Source organism: Centrocercus urophasianus, unplaced genomic scaffold, assembly GCF_019232065.1.
Source record: "Centrocercus urophasianus isolate 14NV4802_14NV808 unplaced genomic scaffold, USGS_Curo_1.0 seq_256, whole genome shotgun sequence".
NCBI lineage: Eukaryota > Metazoa > Chordata > Aves > Galliformes > Phasianidae > Centrocercus > Centrocercus urophasianus.
This window is the reverse complement of record NW_024884818.1, coordinates 1-17,123: the sequence shown is the minus strand read 5'-3', so window position 1 is coordinate 17,123 and position 17,123 is coordinate 1. Positions and strand designations below refer to the sequence as shown.

At 49.4% G+C, this 17,123-nt stretch overlaps 1 protein-coding gene across 1 annotated transcript; it reads right to left on the bottom strand.

The window, feature by feature from the left end:
- Nucleotides 1-5,232: 5,232 nt before the first annotated feature.
- MAU2 (MAU2 sister chromatid cohesion factor) lies at nucleotides 5,233-17,097 on the bottom strand (the record flags this gene model as incomplete). The annotated part of the gene is made up of 19 exons (XM_042826013.1): nucleotides 5,233-5,623; nucleotides 6,689-6,816; nucleotides 8,132-8,222; nucleotides 8,770-8,881; nucleotides 9,318-9,395; nucleotides 9,626-9,675; nucleotides 10,590-10,673; nucleotides 10,940-11,005; nucleotides 11,445-11,522; nucleotides 12,482-12,585; nucleotides 12,899-12,989; nucleotides 13,451-13,597; nucleotides 13,740-13,895; nucleotides 14,290-14,317; nucleotides 14,820-14,914; nucleotides 15,944-16,039; nucleotides 16,553-16,618; nucleotides 16,794-16,811; nucleotides 16,894-17,097. Coding segments are annotated over 19 exons (1,767 nt in total), but the record flags the coding sequence as incomplete, so codon positions are not given.
- Between the last annotated feature and the right edge of the window lie 26 nt (nucleotides 17,098-17,123).

Genomic DNA, 17,123 nt, shown 5'->3' with positions numbered 1-17,123 from the left:
CCCCTCCCCTCCCCGACCCGTTCCCTTCAGACCCCTCTGGGCGCCCCCCCGGGACCCCCTCCCTCTCTCCCCGTCCCCTCAGGCCGGGGGGTTCCGCCGCTGTCACGCACTTCCTCACCCCCTCGGAGCCGCCTCTCCTCCTCAGCGGGGCCCGGGCCGGACTGGGGCCGTGGGGGGAGGGGAGGCGGCTCCCTCAGGTGGCCACTGACAGGAGGCGGGCGGGGGAGGGGGCTGCGCGCGCAGGGGACCGCCTCGCGCCGGGCTCCCTCCCGCCCTCTCCCCCCCCTTCGCCATTTCCCCCCCCGGAGGAGCGGGACTCCCGGGGTGGCGCGCGCGCCACCAACCGTCACCTCCTCGGGACGCCTTTCCCGCCCACCCCGGTTGCTAGGCAGATTTGGACAAACTTGAAGTTTCGCCCCGCCCTCTGTTCCTTTCGCCCCGCCCCCTCCTCCCGGGAGGCGGAGTGTTGGTTTTAGCCTTTTTTTTTTTCTTTTTTTTTTTTTTTTTTTTTTTTTAAAGAGAAGATTTATGGCTGGGCCCCCCATTGAGAAGTCGCGGTGGCCAATCCCTCCAGCCAATCGTGGCCACAACCCGCCTTCGGCCGGCCCCCCCCAATGTGAAGCCGCGAGGAATGAGGCGGGGCAATTTTATGATCGAAAGGCATGCTGACCAATAAGCTTCAAACGACGCCGCGAGAGTGGGAAACCGGCAGCCAATGCGCGGGGAAGGGGCGGGGCCTGGCCGCGAGGCGCGGGGTGGAGCCGCCCCCGAGGCCGGCTGAGGTGAGGCGCTGCCCGCGGGGAGGAGCCGCGCCGCCGCCCTTCTCCGCCCGCGCAGCGCCGCCTGGGGCCCGCGATAGGGCCGGCCGCCCCCGGCTCCCCGCCCTGCCCCGGCGGCGGGCCCCGGTGAGTCATCCCGCTTCCTCCCGCGATGTAGGTCGGGGTGCGCGGGCACCGCCGGGCTCTCCGCCACGCCTCCGGTTTTAACCCTTCCGCTCCGCGGGTCGGGGCCGCCCGGCTTCGGTCGCCGTCCGAGGGGCGGTCCGGGAACCGCCTGGATCGCGCGGATCGGTCGCAGCGCCGCACCGAACGCCGCGCTCCGGGCAGCGTCAGGATCGAACAAACGTTCGCAATGAACGCAGCGTTCCGTAGCTCTTTTGTTTGAAAACCCGAAGTTTTACGTTTAGCCATAAAATCGCTCCCTTCCAGCCGTCTCACAGCCCCGTTCCGGCGGTCCGTAGCTGCAGGTGCTGCTGGGGCTGCCGCGTCTCCCGAAGGAACGCCTCGATCTTCGTTCACCTCCCTGACAGCCGAAGCAGAGATCTGAAATCTCCATCGGTGACTTTTCCCGAGGCCGTTTGGGTGAAAGTTTCACGAAGCGAGCGGCTGCTTGGAACAAAACCTGGTGTGAGGTGAAGGGCTGGAGGAGCAGCTCTGGAAAGGGACCGTATGGCAAAAGGTCCGAAATGTTGCTTCAAAGTTTCACTGCAGATGGATCAGCTCTAAATTTCAGATAGAAGTGTGAAAATGCCTGCCTGAACTGCTCCGGTTCTGGGCTAGAGAGGCAGAAAGCACTTTTAAACCAGATCCCGTTTGTGATGATCAAACTTGACATCCTCCCTGAGTGCACAGCTTCTGGCTTAGACCAAATTAAGAAATAACAACCCCAGCTGTTCCACCAGAAGCCTTGTTGTAACCCTGACATCTGCCAGCTTCCAGCAGTCCCTGCAATTTCCTGGCCACATCAGCCTTCAGCAGCGTGCAGAGGTGAGCAGTCAGGTCCCCCATCAGGTAATTCCGGTTCTCCTTCCAGGGCAGCAGCTCAGGTACAGCTGCAAGGCAGCCCAGGTCCTGGCAGGGCGATGGGAAGGGCCCTCTTTGGGCAGCACTGCCTGCAGATGGGCTGAAGGAATCAGTATTTCACCAACTGCTAGAAGAAAATTAAACTTTATTTAAAAATTCTTCTAACGTAGAAAACGAGAGGAAACAAAGGCAAAAACGAATGCCCCCGGTTCCGTCTCATTACAGGAGTTACTGTATGTACAGCTTCAGAAAGGAGCACTGGCAGAAGGTACACATCCTACTTATGGAGCACTACGAACACTTAACAATACCTTGTACAAACCTGACGTAACATTGAAAGGTTCACTGCAGGAAACAATTAAATACAGTCGCTCAGACAGACAGTAGAAGAGCACAGACTGATGGTATTTCATCCCGAATCCTCCGTGTTCCAGGCAGCCTCGACCACCCTCCATCAGTCCCCACTGCTTCGGTGAGAAACCGCTGCGTCCCAAAGGACTGGGATCCGCGTGGGCTGGAGCTCAGCGACACAGAGAGGGAAAACAACCAAACCCTTTCTATCGCAGTTCGACCTTCTGGCAAACGTGGAAAGCTGAATAAAAAAGCAGTGAAGCAATGTTGTGCTGCGCCTGTAGGCGGCGTCACAGCTGAAGGCCCTGCTCGTTTAGCAGTGTACATTTTTGCACGTGTGGGACAACAGAGAAAGCTCGTGAGTTTTCTTTCTCTGTTTTTGAATTCCCTATCCCCAAAATGAATTTGATTTCACATGCACGCAGGCCTTCCTGATACCCATTCTGTAGGAAATGGCAAACACTGTTCTTCAGACTGCGTTCTCTATACATATATAAGTTTTTACACTATCTACAAAACAGTGATTAGATGTTTCTGTTTAAGTTCTTGCTACTCATTTAAAAATACCAGAGAAAAACTGTACAGTTTCCTAAATTACATCTTTAAAAGAATAATTTTTTTTTTTTTTTTTTTTAGAAGTTCATAAAAGACTTCGTGTTTGCTTTTATAGAGAATTAAATGATCAGACAAGAAAGATTAGAAATACATTGTTCAAATGGAGTCAGACAGACCGAGCAATTAACAGAACGTTGTTTGTAAACTGTAAACTTCTGGTTTTCTGTTCAGCTTTACATCCGCATCCAAAAATTAGGAAGAACTTCAGTCTCGAGGTCCTTGTTTTAATCTCTGCTACATACAAAAGATACTGAAAAGCACAAACTATTAAATAATTTAATATACAAGCGTAGTTAAAAAGCACTGTACATTGTAACAAATGTACACTTGAATTTCAGAGATAGAAAATCACCGAGCTATTTCCAAATTTACACGACTTCCGATGCGATGGGGAAAGGCCGAGGGCGGCTCTGCGGGCAGCAGCTCAACCGCTGCACCTGAGTTCCGCTGCATGCGAAGCAAAGCTGCCGAGTCACGGCCTGGGATCCCACCTCCGTCCTCCTGCCGTGACAAATTGAGCCGCCGCGCGCAGGCAGCGCCTCTGCTGAGGACCCGAGCGCGCCGACATCAGATGCGAGCGGACGGCCGCTGCCTCCGGGCCTCCGTTCCCTCCTGAGAACATCAGCAGGGATTTGAGCTGTGAGCAGTTTGGTTCGTGTGACGAGGAGCCGGAAATCGCAGTCCTCAGCGACGCAGCTCCCCGAGGAAGGTGAGGGCAGGAGATGCAGCTCCTGTGTGGCACCGGGGGACCTTTTCTGCTGCAAAATCTCTTCTGGACTTCAGCCTGAACCACGGCTCTCTACAGTTGGGGTAATTTTTTAAATACTGCCTTATAGAAGCAGCACTTCTCTGGCCGACTTTTAAAGCCACTTGTTGCCATGGGCGTCTTATCAGGTTAAGCAACAGCCTCAGATTGGGTGGCAGAGTGAAAACAAAGAGTTTGTATCATCCGAATTGGACTGTGGGAAATGTTAGAGCACTGAGTGCTGACTTGCACAGCTGCGGCCGTTCCTCACACCTCACAGGAGCTGAGCTTCAGGTGGATGGCAGCCAGGGAACACTCCATCCCGACCAACAGCATGGCGAGAGCAGCAGCTTCCATCTGCGCAGACCCTCCCTGTGTCTGATGCATCCCTGCAGCTCACAAACCTCACAGCCTTCCTTCTTCTTGGAGTTTTTAGGGAATAAAACAGACTTCAAAATAGCACTGAACTTCCTTCTGCAACCCCTTACAGCGATACTGAGGAGATGTTTTCCCTACTGGAGATTTGACGACGCCTAAAACACACACAGCTTCTGCAGGATCTGAATCTGAAAACGGGATCTGAATCTGCCCTGCACATCCAGTAGGATGAGCATAAAACCCCACTGAGGGGATGAGGATGTGTCCCTTTTATGCCATTCAGTGGTTAAAACCAAAGGGTTTGAATTACAAAAGGTGTCTGCGTTTGCTGTTGCTTGACAGGGGGAAGGGTTTTCCAATAGGAGGACCATTAGAGACAGGGTTCAGTCTTCCTTGAGGGGTCAAACACTTTCTCTCTCCAAAAAAGCACACAGACCTACCAGAGGAACTCAGCTAACAGATTCCTTTCCCTTTCCCTTTTTCAACTGGGTGATAAATATGCAGAGCTACCAGGAGAGGGAAAAAAAAAACCCAACACCTACCTTTATCTGACCCTTGGAACCCTGTAAGGTTACACTGCACTGCAGCAGCCTGGCACAGCTCCATGGGATTGACAACTTCTGTACTGTTTGCTACTGAAGGAATTTGGGCCACGCTTATCCTGCTTCAGGACAGCTGCAGAGGCACGGGGAGACCAAGGAGCTCAAAAGAGGGAGATAAAACAGAGGGGCTAACACAGAAATACTTTTTTTTGCTAAGCGCAACCCTCTTGCTTCTATGGGAACTGGCTTCAACCACCTGGCTGAGCTGAACCCTCACTGGTAGAAATCATTAAGGCACAGACACTGCCTTGCCTTGGTGAGGCTGCAGGATGCTAAAAGCTGGGCCAAAATGAGAAGAAATCTCCTCCTCTGGTACAAATCGCTACAAAACAGCGGAGATGAGGAGCTGCAGTTCTGGTTCTGCCTCACCAGCAGTGCAGGGACACAGAAAGGAGACCCTGATGGGGACAGCGGTGGCACAAACTGTCACATGCTGACAGCCCCAGGCCGTGGGATCTGCAGCTCTGCTCATGCCAAGGAAGTGAGAGCCGCATCCCTCTGCCCTCAGCGCACAACAAGAACCAAGCGTAGAACTTTAGGGCACCTACAGCCAGTCAGGATTGAATCCCGTTGTTCCCAGGAGCAGAAGGGCACAGAAGATGTTAAAACTGGCATGCATTGTAACTCAGGGAAGGTTTGAGCACTTAGAGTACAGCTGGCATTCCGAACTGTGCAAGTCCTCTCAACTCTCTGTGACAAATTAAAAACCCAAGTCTAACAGCTTAAGGAACGAGCGTCCTTTGGACTAAACCTTACTTCTCAGTAAGAGGAAAACAGATTAAAACCAGTAGGTATATACACTCTAGCTGTATATTCACACACGTTATGTAAAAGTAGCTCAAAATGCCCTTCTCACTTTGCAAGTCTATGAAATGTATGTTGTCTTTATGCAGTTTCCTACAAGGCCCTCGCTAGAAGAGGAATTTGCTGCCTTTTCTTTGAAGAAAAGATTTTGCAATGAGTTTTTCTCCTTTTTTTTTTTTTTTTTTTTTTGGGTTTTTTTTTTGTTGGTTGGTTGGTTTGTTTCTTATTAAACACACTGTCCTGATTGTGTTTCACAGGAGACTGGCCAGGCTGGTGGTGGGTCCGTTCTGTGCCTGGAACTGTACGGGAGGTGGTCCGTCTGTCCACTGCAAGATAACAAACAGCATGAAAACCCTCCAGCCACCACCTGGGAAGGGGAGGAGCAGCAGCAAGGCCAGAGGAAGGAGCTGCCCACACACATGGAGGTCATCACTGATTTCATGACAAGCTGAGCGTCAGGTTGGACTCTGTCACACACACGGAGCAGGGGAAACTGGCCTGCACGAATGACAGACCTCAATTCAGATGCTTCTGAGCCCATTCTACACTGCAGCTGTAGGGTTTCCAGAGTGAATAAAAGCCTCTGGTTCTCACCCGTTTCATGCTTTCCTCTCAAATTTATCAAAATCTCCTGAAATAGGCAGATCTCATGGGTTTTAATCCTCCTCCACCTCCACATTTTTAATCTAGCATGGATTACGCGTAAGCCAGCAATGGCAAACAAAGTCAGCAGAGCACGGAGCTCAGGGGGACAGGCTGTGGGCATCACCAACACGGGCTGCAGCACACCATCCCTCTGCAGCCAAAGCAATCTGCTTCTTCCTGGCAAAAGCCTTTTTTTCCTCCCATGAAGGGAATGTTAGGAAAAGATGTCAGGTTTCCTCGCCTCCCAAATTCACATTTGGAGGTTATTTCGGTCTAAAAGAATGGACCATCTTTCACCCTTGCTGAATTCCAGCATAAGAGAGCACTTTGGTATTTGTGAACAACGTTAAAAGTGAGAAGACCAAAATAGGAACCCCTTAAGGTAGCAGCTAAACAGACATCAAACGTCATTAGCTGGAAATTCAGATTTATAGATAAAGGTGAAAACCCACAAACACTAAAATTATATCAATAGAAACCATTCTTAGAGCAGTACTCAAAGCATTCCCTAGAAGAAGGGGATCTGAACATTAAAATGAAACCTGAGAATACATTAATTTTCTTTCAAAAGTAGCAGCTCTCACCCAAACGAAGTGGCTACCTGCTACAAAAGGCATTAAAAGAAAGTTCTGGAGTGCCAACAAAACCACTGGAGGAAACAAAGACCTCACAGGGATATCAAAGGAAAGCAAAGCACGTTGTCCTGCCTCAACAGCGCTCATAACCAGGAGATGAAGATTGCTTACCGTGATTAAATTGTGTTCTGGAAGACTGCAGGCTTCAATGTGGTCCTGGAGGAGCTGCTGGGAGAAGTTCTGATGCATCTGTGCTGCCTCGTGTGCATCCATTGCGTTTCCACAGGCTTTGTTCAGGTCTGCAGGACAAGAGCTTCATTTACTCCCTGAGAACCACTGTTCAGACTTCTGTGTGACACGAATCTTCCCTTACAGTAATGAATGAATGATTTAAACTGCCAAGACATCAAGGCCACCCCGCTCAGAACAGGCAGGGGCAATGAAGAACCCGAGCCCTTCCTCCTTCCAACAGGCCTGGCAGCACACAGGATTCGATGTTACTTCAGTTTCCAATCATTCAAATAACACTAATTGGACGAGGAGGAAAGCGCCTCCTCACCCCGCAGAGCCCCTGTGCTGCAGGCTCTCACTCTGTGATCTGGCACCATCTAGTGGGAACGAGGGCTGGTTTGGAGCACGCACCTCACAGCAGCACTTGAGTTATTCTCCCCCCTCGTTGCCCTTTGCTTTCAGGCCCTCACAGCCTGCTGCTCTGCCCATCCCCAACACAGGTCCTACTGTCTCCTGTGTTTGCTCAGCCAGATTTCAGACTGGTAACACACCAAGCATTGCATTGTTAGCTAACAGGGATAAGAAGCATAGAGGCGAGGGCTGAGACACACAGCTCCTGTTGGTGAACAAGTGCTGGCATTCCACTGCTCCTGATGGAGCATCTCTTCTTCAAAAGAGAATCTAGCAGTTCCATGGGAAAGCTCTTAAAAAACCAAAGCAGAATGGGAATGGTGCCTCCGTGACAGGAGCAGCAATGGCTGAACAAGGGGCAGCCTTTCATCTACAGCAGATTCATCATCATTGCTGGCACGTTTCGTATGTCAGCCACCACTTGGAAACGAGTTATTTCAATTGCCTGGAAGCAGTTTTGCAGCACAGGCAGTAGCAAAGCAGAACATAAGCCTGGCCCAGTGCTTGGTTTACAGCACCATCCTTGCACCAAACACGACAGCTTAATGGAAACTGAAAGTGTGGGGTGAGTTCTTGGAAAAGGGGCAGAGTTACTGCTTTATTTTCTAGTGAAAGCAAATCAATTGCAGCATTAATGCTGACAGTCTGCCAAGAAGCTGGTCAATATCTGAACAAAGCATCCTGGGGCCCATGTAAGTCAGATTAAACAATATTTATGTATGAGTGATACAGCAGTCTCCTGTATTTATCAAGGCCCCCACGTAGAAGCAAAGCTTAATAAAATGTTTACTACAGCAAGAGCTGCAGTCAGAGCAAAGCGACAACAGCATGGATGCTGCCTGGCTGTGCTTCCCATGCAGTCACAGCATTCTGCACAGCCAGGCACCCAGTCTGCACGATGAGCATCTCCATCCTGACCCCAGAGAGCAGCAACAGATCTTTGCCACTTCTGAACATGTTTTCCTCACTTACCTCTCAGCAGAGCTGAAGACCACAGCTGCACAGACATATCCGGGATCTTGCTTGCAAGCTGCATGGCTGGCACTACCATATTATTACTTTCCTGGTGAAGAGCAGACATCAACATCAAAGATGTATTTTTTCCCCTTGCAAATATGTAATATATCGAAGAGAGGCTGAATTTGAGACAGAAATTTTGCCTAATCTAATTGCTAGCTAGCGAGCTGAAATCTTAACGGGACAATAACCCAAACATCATCTAAAGCTGTCTGGAATTTTGCTGTGTCCTAGGAATGATGGTGTCTGTCCTGTGCAAGATAACAGAAATATTTCACACATTCTGGCATATGATGAGAATTCAGAAGAGCTCACACCCACAATTCCTCCCAAACCATCCCACTGCATGACACCCCTTATCCTTCATTCTGTTCCTTCTGTTTCCCCTGAGTGATTTCAGGCATCTCTACAACAGGAATCAAACACTGCTGCTCTGTTAAAGAGTTGCTCAGCGTGCACCAATGGTGTCATGTCCTGCCAGCTCCCAGTGGGGCACCTCCACACAAACACTCCTAAACACAACTCGAGGGAGCGCCCCGATTTGGCGAATCAATGCTCAGACACACGGTAGCAGCAGAGACACGAAGGCTCACCCTGTGATTCCCTAACACGTAGAATATATGGCCCAGGAGCACCAGGGAACATGCTGTCAATCGATTCAAATCTTCTGCATTTGACATTTTCAGCGTCTCTCGCAAAAACCTCCTGCCAACACAGAGCACAACATGAAGGTTGAACCAAAATCCGCTTTCCCTGAGGTTTTTAAGAAATGTCATTAAGAACCCAGTGAACCCCATCAGCAAATAGGAGCACCCAGGAATAACTGTGTGCTGCAGGTGACTTTAAAGCCCAAAAAATGCACCGTTCCCAACCTCACCTCTCATTTAGCATGAAGGATTTGAACACATCCCCCTTTGAAAAGCCTTTCTTTCAGATGGGCCACTGCAGAACACCACACAAGTGTTTCTCAGAGCAGAAGGGATGTAAAACAGTCTTTGCCTCAAGCGAAACAGGAGGCTGGCTAAACCTACAGGGAACCCAGGAGGTTGGAAAGCAAAGCCTCCGGGTTCCCATGTTGAGTTTAAATCCTGATCTGGTTTTTCCTCCTCCCCACCTTCCAGGCGCAGCGCTTCGTACTCACTTTGCCTCGTTGTATCTTCCTTGGAAGAAGGAGAACAGACCTCGGATGTAGAAAGCTGCTGCTCGAAGGCAGTGGGAGCTACAAACAAAGCAGAACGTTGACACTGAGGGACTGCAGTGACAAACAGCACAGGCACGTTGTGAGGGATTGAGCCCCATAACCAAACCTCTGCACAAAACGTTTAACACACAGTCAGAGCTTCTACCTTGAAAAGAAGAGGATTATTCTGTTTTCTTTGAATAAAGCCCGATACAAAGCCAGTATTACCATCATCAGTGCAACATCAGCACAGTTTCTGGAACTCTCACCTCACAGGAAAATTGTGGTCTGGATTTATCCTTTCCAATAAGCTGTAAAGCTACAAAGTGAGAGGGGAAAAAAGACAATCAGTGCTTCTGACACACAGCTGATGCTTTAGACAGCAAGAATCTGACACAAGGTGCACCTCGCATCAGAACATTCAAGTCACTACAAACACACTGAAAATGTCCATTCTGGTCCTAGAATCGAGTTTTATACAAGAGATGACCTTTGAAACGTCATAAAAATGACTATAAACTGTTCATGCTTCCTCAGAAAATCCTTAGCTGTCATTTAACTCAATTGCTCCAGACCCAAATGCTGTCTCAGATTTGTTTGTTAGTCCAAACAAAGCTTGGCAAACTGTCCAGAGGTCCCCTGTGCTACTGAAAGTCTGCTCTTGGGAACAGGCTGCAAGTCTGCTCCAGCTGCTGTCTGCAATCTCTAGACCTGGACTGCCTTCAAGAGCATTGGTTGGACTCCTTTTGAACAGAGATGTGCAACTTGGGCTATGTTAGCTGAAGCAAATATACTCTACAGCTAGATAAAGGTTAGAAATATTCAGATGTCATCAGGTATCAGAAAATGTTAGCCTATAGCTAGGCTGATTTTAAAAAGAAACATAAATAAAGACCCAAGCAGATTTGATATGACTGAATCATTTATCATTAGTCTGTGTTTAAAATTCAGTATGCATTTTATTTCAGTTATTGAAAGGTGGATAGAAAAGTACCTTCCTGAAGGCCATTGTTAAACCCTTCCTCCAGCAGAGGTAATTTATGTATCACCCCAACATTCGTGTTGGTACACACTGGTATTTGTTTACAGTGATACACTTGAATTAAGTTTGCTGTAGATTCGTCTTGATGATGAAGGTAAATAAAAAAAGCCACATTCTGTCAAACCAGGAAGGAACCATGCAGAAAAGGGAAACTTGTGCAGAGCTGCAGGCAGGCCGCAGTGAGCGCTCACCTCCTGGTGCCGGTTGCCTTCCCTGATGTACACACTGGCCAAGTTTGTCACAATGAATGCCCACAGCTCCTGGTGTGTAGTGAGCTGAAACAAAGCACAGTCAAAATACCTCAGCGCCCAGCCCAGAATTACTTCAACCCATCTTTAATACACACAAAAAGAAAGAAAACGCTCAGATTTGACGCCTGATTTTTTTAGCTACAAACAAATTCTCCTGTCCTGAACCCTGGTCAGTAGAGGAAAATCTGAACTAATGCAATTAATACAGTCTTCAGACTTTCAGCCTCACCTATCTGGTGCCCCACACAATCACAAGTCCAGCCACCACATTGTGAGAAGAAAAACCTTACCCTCAGTGCTGTAGTAAACTGTGCTTCTGCATTGTCCATGCAATTAACAGAAATGCAGTAGAGCCCCTGTAGAAGACATGATGTTGTTAAGGTAACAGCACGTTGTTCCAAGCCCAGAATGCCAAGAAGGCAAGCATGCCCAGAAATCAGCATATCTGGCTGAAAAAAGGCTCTTAATTTCTTACAACTTTCAAACAGCAATGCTGCTTCTATTTGTCCCCACACCCAGTTCCCACAACATGCTCTGAGAAACAGGCAGTGCATCTCCTGTGTATTTACACTGCCCACCAGTTCTCATGGCACAGGACACTTCAAAAGGGGATTTTAGACTCTGACAGCAGAGCTGGCTGTGAGTCCCCACAGCAGGGCAGGCAAACAGCAAAGCAAACTCCATTGCTCAGCAGGAAATTCTGCTGCCTGCATCACTGTGACCTCACAGCTGGTGACTGTTCAACGCACGGGCCTCAAAGAGTCACACGTTTCCCCTCTCATCACAGACACTTACTAACAGAGTGTGCAGCTGGGCAGCGTGATTAGAAAACAGCCTGGGAGACTGCTGGCAGAGCTGGCAGACTTGTGAGATCTGTTAGGAAAAAAACAACCCATTTCAGACATTCCTCTGTTTTGATGTATGCCCTCTGTCCACCTCACTGCACCGCACACAGCACTCGGTAAGCGACCGCTTCCAGGACCCAGTGCTGCTCTTCAGTGATGGCAGAGCCAGCTGTGCCTTGGGCTGAGGGATGTGCTGCTCTGTGCACGCTCCTCCCACACTCACACACACACAGGAACTGGTTTGGAACGATCTGCTTTGCTGCAGCTCTGCCATACGGTGGCACCACCTGCAAACAAATGCCAGATCTGCTCGGAAATGCTCAGATTCTGTGCTGACCCACAATGGAAAAGCTGGAATCAAACTCTTCCAAAGGAAACGTGCCTGCGAGGAGCACCGAGAGCCCAGCACTGCTCTTTTAGCTGATTTTCCCCCAAACACATTCACGTGAAGGCTGACAACAGAGGCTGAGATGATGCAGCAGCATATCCTATAAATAAGGGGCAGACAGGAATTAAAAACTCTTGGGAGGATAGAAAGAAAGCGCAGTGTGCTCTTCCATTAGAGAACTCTGTCCCCCTCCTTTTTTCCCCTTGATTTAAGAGGAAGAAAGGACAGAAAGTCAGAAAGCCTTAAAGATAGAGAAGGAGGAAGACAGGAACACTACGAGGAAATGAAAGGGGAAGAGTTAAGAGCTGCCCTCAGCCCTGAATGGAGGGAAAAGACACCAGGCCATCTGCAACCAGGAAGAAGGGATCACTTCTGGCCACTGCTCAGCACCTGTCAACCCCACCAGCAACTCCGAAGCGTTGGTGAATGAAACAAATTAAGAGGTGGCTAATTACCAAGTGCCATCAGGCCTGACGGCGTTCGTTAGCTTAGCACTGCTGGAACCCCATCTGAGCCCAAGAATCCTTCTTGAAACACAACCTTACAAGTCATTACTGCACACATCCCCAGCTAAGGAAATGGTTGAAGCCTGTGTTTACCTCCTGCAACGCTGTGGCTTTGTGTCCTGTGACCAGCCGACACATGATGATGTGTTCCAACAAAATAACTTGGAAAGATGACAAGATGGGACTGCAGTCCAACACTGAAGAGGGAACAAAGGGAATCTGGTAAGTTCAGTTAAGGCAATACGAGCAGCCACAGCACACAGACCCTCCTGCACCCAGCCAGCTCCCTATAGTGCAGGTGGCTCAGCACAAAGAGCTGTTTGTGCAAATTCCAATTTCTGCATTCAGAAAACCAAAGTAACCACCCAGCACAGTTCTCAGATACAGCAGAAACAGACAGAAAGGCCGTCCCAGCGAGCTGGAAAGGTCCGCTGGTTTCTTTTTTAATTTAAATTAGCAACAAGTAATGGAATCTTGCAGCATCAGCCAAATTCTCATCCTTATACTTACTTTTTAGCTTCTCCAGCTGCATGAGTGCTTTGTCTGTGTACTTCTGAGCCTTCTCCAGGTACCCTGCTTGCATGGAATGCATCACTGTCACCTGCCAGGGGACACAGGAAAGATTACAAAACATTTCCTTTGCAGAGGAGAGCTGTAAGCATTCACACAACTCCTCAGGCACTCATCATTTTAAGCTAAGGCTTTATATCAATTAAGAACAAAACGACATGCAAGAAGTGGGGCAACCAGTTTCAGGAAGGTGAAGTCAAGTTTGCTCTTCTGTTGATAAAAATAAGCCAACATAAAATCAAACCTTCCCCTAGAATTATCTGGCTCGATATTAACGAAGCTTCATTCCAGCTCCCAGGTTTCTCACACAGTCTTTTCAAACACTGACGTCACTGAAAGCAATTTTCTCACAGATGCTGTGTCAGAATCAAACTGTCAGCGCAATGCAAAGCAGCGCCTGCTTTGCAGAATCAATCACTGCTGCTTTCAGACCACTTTTAAGCAATTCCTCATGAATCAGCAATCTGCACGAAGTGAAAAAGAGCTGCTCACCAAGTAGACAAGCACACACATGTGTTCCTTGGGCAGCCAGTGAAAGAGATCCGCAGGGTTGCTGGGCAGAATCTCATCATCGTGTAGCGTGGATATGGTCTGAATGCACTGCTGAAGCTGCTTCAGACACGGCTTCACACTCTTCACCTGCACAAGATGATGCACTTCAGACACAGCTCTGCATCCCACTCTCACCTGAACGCTCACTGAGCTGAGAAAACCTGCCAAGCAACGAATAATCCACACTCATGAACTCAAGTCAGGCCCAGCTCTCGCACTCTGCACGCACCTGCCCGGCATCCAGGTAATGTGTGACCTGCAGGACTAAGAAGAACACACGCAACGACTCCTTCTGGATGGGGTTTCCTTGCCAATTTTCAACTATCTGCCCACACAGGGTAAGGAGAGGGTGCACCTCCTGCAGCTTCCGTTCCATCAGAAGGAGCTGCAATTCGAAACACAAATCAATGCTGTGCTTGGCAGTTCAGACTCTCAAAGACCAAAGTTACACTGAAATCCATTCTTTCCAATAAGACTAGACTCAAAGGCCTCTATTTGCAAAAGCAGGTTTTTCATCCTGAATTCCAAGGGTCCCAATGACAATTCACAGTTAGAAACCACACATTTGTCATCATTTATAACAGGAAGCAGAGGAACCCATTCACAAGAGTCCTACAGACTTGAGGCTTATTCTGGGCCCACTCAGTTCTGTGCTCACATGAACAGAACACACAGAGCACAGATGATACCTCAAAATAACCAACTGACATTCAGATAAGCTGCATTCTCTTCTAGCCTGTACCACACTAGTTAAAAATTTAGAAGCCCATCCAACTCACCATTCCCTTGCTTAGCAGAAACAGTGCTCTGAAATGAAACAAAATAAGGTCATAATCCAAAGGAAACACAAGATACCCCCTAAAACCCCCCCACATTTAAAAGCCAGATGGCAAGGTTCGATCCCAGCACCAGGAGCCACAAAGCCAACCTCTCAGCTTTGTGCCCTCAGACCATCCCAGCTGCAGTAGCTGCTAAGGTCAAAGCAAGGCTAATGGAAAATCTTTTGCTGATAAAGACAGTAAACAAAGTTCAGTACGGAAAACAACAACAACAAAAAGCCAGGTCTTAGCAGACATCATTGATTTTCACAGGAAAATTAGAGCTGAACAAACTCTCAGATCTAAGAGAGCACTCAGAAATATTGGTTTGCCTGTAAAACCCTCGTGGCAATCAGAGCCCACATCTCTAATTTACTCACAGATAGAACAGAAGAGGAGAACGGAGGAGAACAGAGGAGAACAAATCCAAATAAGAACAACCCAAAACATCACTTGAGAGAAGGAACAAACCACAGCTGGGAGGAACTCACCTGGTATACTCTGACCCCACCACCCGGGCATACTCTGCTCCCACTCCCAAAAGGTCACACGCAGATACCAAATCTTTTTCAAGAGTATGTAGTTGCTGAAATGAAAAGAGGCCAGAAAAGGTCAGCGTTCCTTAATGAGTCTAATAATCCTTTTTTTTTTTTGTAATGTAATTACTTCTGTGTTTTACACGCGATAACTGCTAAACTGACACATTAATTACTTCGTCTCACTCTGGACTTGTCTTCCAGGAGCACTTTGCATTCTCCAGAAAAAGCCTGTGACATTTCAGAAGGAATTTCTCAGCCAGGTTTCATACCCTCAAGTTGCTGCAATTTACTGAGAGTACGTGCAGAGCAGGGAGGATCGATTCAGACACAACCGACCTCAGACAGACACACAAGGAATGCTCCCAGGAGGAGGAGCAGAGGGATTCTGCAATGCACGGCTCAGGTGATGAGGAAGGGATGGCACAGCCTGCAGAGCAGCCCTTCCTCCCTCCAATCTCCCAAATTTCAGATGTTTTCCAGACTCAGGTAGAGAGCCACACAAGGGCAGAAGAACACCGCTGAGGCAGTGAGACATACAGACCCTTGTGGTCAAGCAAAAGCCAGAAAGGAAATACCACACAGAAAAGAAATCAGCAAAGAATGTCAAGCTCCAAGAAAGGATCCCATTCAGTGGGAGGCACCGAGAAAAAACATTTAAGCTTCTTGTGAGTACTCAGGCATTAACTCATTGCAAAGCAAACATTTGTCCTTTAATCGATAGGAAAGGCTCTGCTCAGGGTTCCCAAACTACATAAAGGAGCTCAGCAGTTCCTTTTCAAGGAAGTTGGTCTGCTTGTTTAAGCTCATCAGGAAGGGGGGAAACACAAGTAGAGGTGACTTAAGAAGCCATCACACAGAAACTGCCCTCTTTCACAGAGCACCCCAAAAGAGCAATTAAATCCCTCAAATCTGTCTCTCCACTGATGACTGGAAAAAATAAAGAACCACAACACCTGCGTTAGGTGAAGGACCTCACAAAGAGGTGTCCAACATCTTCCACATAACACAGTTTTCCAGCCATTTTTCCAGCCACAGTGCTACACAGAACTCCCAATTAGCAACAGGACGTCACTCACTGCAAGTTGGAAAAGCAGCCTACAGTGCCAGTATGGAGTCTGCTGTGAGATCTGGATGGCCTTGCGTAACAGAGGCTTCGCTGTGTCCACCGAGTTCTGAAACAGAAACACACACCCAAGTCAGCACAAGAGCCAGGCCCTGAGCGCCGTCCGGCCTTCTGAACAAGATGCAGATCCTCAACCAAAGCCTCCCAAGTCAGGAAATTTAAAATAGGAAAAGTAACCCAAGTAGGCTTTTAACGTCCAAGACCACGCAACAATAAGTCTGCTCAAAGGCATCAGACTATTTAGCTTCTTTGACGACTGTTCCACTATTCCCAGCACTGTAAGAGAGGCACTCCGGCCCTCTGAGCACCTCGTGTTACAAAAGGTCCACGGCTTTCCCGAGCTGAGGGCACAGAAGCCGATGCAGTATTCCAGGTGGGGCCACACGAGGGCAGAGCAGAGGGGCACAACAACCCCTCCCTCGTCCCGCTGCCACTTCTCCATCGATGCGGGCCAGAATACAGCCGGCAAACCCCTTCGATAACAGCCGCACCCCGCACGGAGAGCAAAGGCACAGCAGCAGACGAAGCCCCGTGCCGCCTCCAGCAACACCGCAGCACTCACCTCCTGGCAGTACAGCTCGGACAGCAGGCTGGCTGCCTCGAACTTCACGTCCTCAAACTGCGGGATCTGACAACATCTGAGTTAAGTAAAAACTCAAAGCGGCACCCCCAATCCTTACTGTAACACATGCGTTAAGAAAGCAGCCCGCAGCCGCACGAGGACGTTAAAGAACTCGGGACTCGCTCCCCGTCCCAGCGCCGGGCCTCATCTGGGGCGACTTCAGGCGGACACCAAAGGATACCTGCTGCGAGATCAGCCACTGCAAGAGAACACGGCGGTCAGCTCAGCGCTCAGAGCCCAGCGCCCCGCAGCGCCCCGCCCCCCGCGGCCCCCCCGCTCACCGCTTTCTCCAGGTGCCCCCGGGCCTGCTCCCCGTTCCGGGTGTGGTGGTAGAGCACGGAGCCGAGCTGGAGGTGCGTGCGGGCCTCCATGCGGGCCGGGGGCTTGCGGGGCAGCACGGCCTGCAGGCAGTGCACGCACAGCCGGACCTTGGGCGGGCTGGAGGTGCGGAAGTGCTCGGCCAGGCCCAGCAGCGCCAGGTACCAGGACTCCCCCCCGCGCCCCGCCCCCC